General features: G+C 35.5%; 1 protein-coding gene across 1 annotated transcript in view; it reads left to right on the forward strand.

Moving 5' to 3' along the window:
* The first annotated feature begins 2904 nt into the window (after positions 1-2904).
* The window catches only part of LOC108774170 (insulin receptor), a 7119-nt gene continuing 6564 nt past the window's right edge, over positions 2905-3459 (forward strand). The window contains exon 1 of the mRNA XM_018540210.1: positions 2905-3409. Within this exon, the coding sequence (XP_018395712.1) occupies positions 3126-3409 (284 nt within the window). The 5' untranslated portion in view covers positions 2905-3125. The remainder of the gene's footprint in view (positions 3410-3459) is intronic.

The raw sequence follows: 3459 nt of genomic DNA on the forward strand, positions 1-3459 counted from the left end.
TCCATATAATTTAGCGGAAACGAATTTATAGTTTGAAACGTAATTACAAGATTATTTAATTAAAATTAAAAGATAGCAAGGGGGGAACAGCTATTTTGACGTTGACGAAGATCATTGCTAAGGAAGATCATCCTCGAATATGTCAAAGAGCGCATCTTGCCTGTAATAACCTTTTAGAATCACTTTATATGCAAATTAGTCTAATAAAACTTAAGCTCTCAATTTGTCTAAGAGCGTGGGCCACAAAATTATATTCTCCTTTAAAATTAATTAGTTCAAAATTATATTTTATCAAGAATAGAAGCAAATATGTTAGAGTTTTCTTGTTTAATTTTTTTTTTAACGATAAAAAATGGTGATAAAATGTTAAATATGAAATTGACGATAAAACATCGAGTAAGTAACACACTCTGTTTATGTTATTTACGTGTAAGTTTGCGTAGCTTTAATTAGCAAGCATACTTGAGCGTCTTTGATGGCAAAGAGAGAATCAACTTGATTTACCAATTACACACAGAGCTTTGAGATAGAGAAGCGTTCATGCGTGATGAAAATATCGTGGGCAAGTATTTGCAATATTGCAACATCTTGCGTAATTGCTTGATAACATGTCGCTGATAACCTAGATTGCTTTTCGCGAAAACTCAAAATTGAGTTTCTCTCTTATCTTTTCTAGAAAGCGTACTTTTTGCGATAGAATCGCAAACGTATTCGACGGATATAAATGCTAAAAAAACAAAAATTGCAGGAGTTGATATAGACGCGCTTTTATTTAAATTTCAACAACGGGCATATTTCAGTTAATTAACCAGATCTCTACTTGAGATATGTACGGTGTAGTTGCACATTTTGCTTACGTAAAATATGATAATTACATTGTTCGCGTATGTATAAAGGATGCGAGATGCACAATGAGAATTATCATGAAATAACATAAATTCCAAGAATATATTATTAACATACATTTTAAATAAGTTGACATACATTTAGTTTTAATATTAATTTTGATATCATTTTCGATGTATAACGTATAATATTTCTATTGGTACATGTCATTAACAATTTTAACCGCAGTATTTAATTAAAATCAGCCGATGGTGACGCTAAACTATTATAATTATAATTAATTACAATATCATATAACGATCATGACACATATAATTAATTACAATTAATTAATTACATTACAAGTTTTGTGTTCTCCTGAATTTAATCAAACGTTTTTTTCGAACGTTGTACGTTTATCCATTGTTGAATATTTGTAAAGAATTTCCGCTTTTATATTTTAATTAAAAACTATCATTTACTTTTTATTACTTGATTGTACAGAATTAATTAAATTCAATTGAAAACATCTAATATTTTCATTTTTAGTTAAATATTGTTTATTTGAAGTTATTAAGAGAATATTCAGCTGCAAAATGCGCAGTCAGAAAAATTATACAAGTTACATTGAGTGCATGTGGCTCGGCATTACCATATTAACTTGTGAATTAGTTTAGAACTCTTGTCGTATTTTTATGTAACCTTAATTAGCAGATACACTTAAATATCCTTTCAAGCAGTCTATGCAAATTTACCCAATTAAATTAATTAACTGTTATGCGTATATATGTATAATATATAGCATCTTATATACACGATTACATACTCTGTGTGTGTTGCACTTAACGTAGAAAGAAATAAAAAAAGATATGATATAGACAAAAATGAAAAAGTTGCATACGAATATATTTACGATATTGGAAATGTATGTTATATATATTTTATATATCTTAGATTTCCTGCACTTCTAAAATCTATTTATACATAATGAATTTATTAAAGTAGTGACAGTCTTATTCATCGCTTTTCGATTTCTCATAGCAACAGATTGAAATTGCTCCATGTTTAACATTACGTTTCAACTTTTGTTCGACAGATAATTACGGCGTGTGACGACGACGCAATTATGAAGGCCCACATATACTTCGTTTTCAACAAGAAGGTACTGTGAAGTGACTTATGAAGCACCTTAAAGGCGTCAGCCGCGATCAACCTTACTTGTTGTACGCAACCTTTGCGGAAACTCGCGCAACCTCAAGACTTCTGATTCTTCCGGGAAAGGAAACACCCCTGCGAGTTTGAAACCGGGTTACCCGGAGCCCGCGCGGGGGAGGGAGAATCTGAGAAGGTTCACGCGAGCCTGGACGAACGCAGACGATCGATCGATTACCTTCTTGAAGCAAGTGGTGGAGGAGGAGGAGGACAAGAGCGCGGAATAACCCAGAGTGTTTTTCTCGTGGGGGAATCGCGTCGCTTTTAATCCGCAGGTACGGCAGGAGATTTGCGTGTACGAGTAGCAGTAGTTCCATTTAAAACGGAATAAAATATAAATTCTACCCGGATTTTTTACGTTCTCTTAACTGGGTAGCACTTTAGACGTCCAATTTTAAGCTTTTTAACGAGTTTTGGATGTAATTTCAGACAATAAAGAAAAGAAACTTTTTCTTTTTACTTGGATCTATCTCATTATTAACCGCAAACATTGGAAAACAGAAAAGAATAGTACTGCACATTCCTTCTGACACTTTATGAATTGCTGAAACATTTAATTCTAACGTAGCTGCTCTCTTGTGAGTTAAAAGAGTCAATTACTACAGAACTCACAAACATTTATCATAGCTTATTTGTTCATTCTTTTTCATATGCATGCTCTTATCACATGCATTCCTTTTTATAACTCTGATCTTAATAAACGGCTAATACTCTAGCTTGTTGTTTCTTTTGTTTACATCATGAATTAAAGATGGTAACGAGACGAAGCGTTACAATTTATCGCATACAACTTCGAGTAGCGTTTCTCTCCTTTAAACTGAACAGCGAACTACGATCCGTTTTACAGTCTGCTAATTACCGCCTTTGAGAAGCCCAAGAAAAAGGTCAAATAATCGAACGCGAGCGAGGCCGTGGGCAGGGGAGGAAAAAGTGGACGAAGGAGAATAGGGACGAGCTCACAGGGTCGACTATCAATCGTCGATCAATCAAAGAAAACGAAAGTGGTGGTCGGGGCGGCACGTGGGGATAAGGTCGGGAACGTTCAACGGGAGGCTTTCAAACGCGCGGTGGTTCAATGAGACAAGGAGATGAGGACGAGGAAGTCGCTGCTGCCGATCGTTCTGTTGTGCGTCACGATGGTGGGCCTGGCGCTATGCCAGGAGAAAAGGTGGCCGAAAGCGGCGGCTGCGAAGCACCGGGATAAAAGCGCCAAGGGCAAGTACGATCCTGATTACACAGACAGGACGAGGGAGGAGGATTCCGAGGAGGAGTTTTACTATGATCGGAGCTCAGCTGTTACTGGCTACTACGAACCTGGATCTCTCGATGCTTTGGCCACTTACAGGAATAACAGAGCGATCGATACCTCCAGGTATGTTATCATAAAATCCAATATAAATATATATATATATATACATATAT

Source organism: Cyphomyrmex costatus, unplaced genomic scaffold, assembly GCF_001594065.2.
Source record: "Cyphomyrmex costatus isolate MS0001 unplaced genomic scaffold, Ccosl1.0 scaffold239, whole genome shotgun sequence".
In the NCBI taxonomy this organism is placed as follows: Eukaryota; Metazoa; Arthropoda; class Insecta; order Hymenoptera; family Formicidae; genus Cyphomyrmex; species Cyphomyrmex costatus.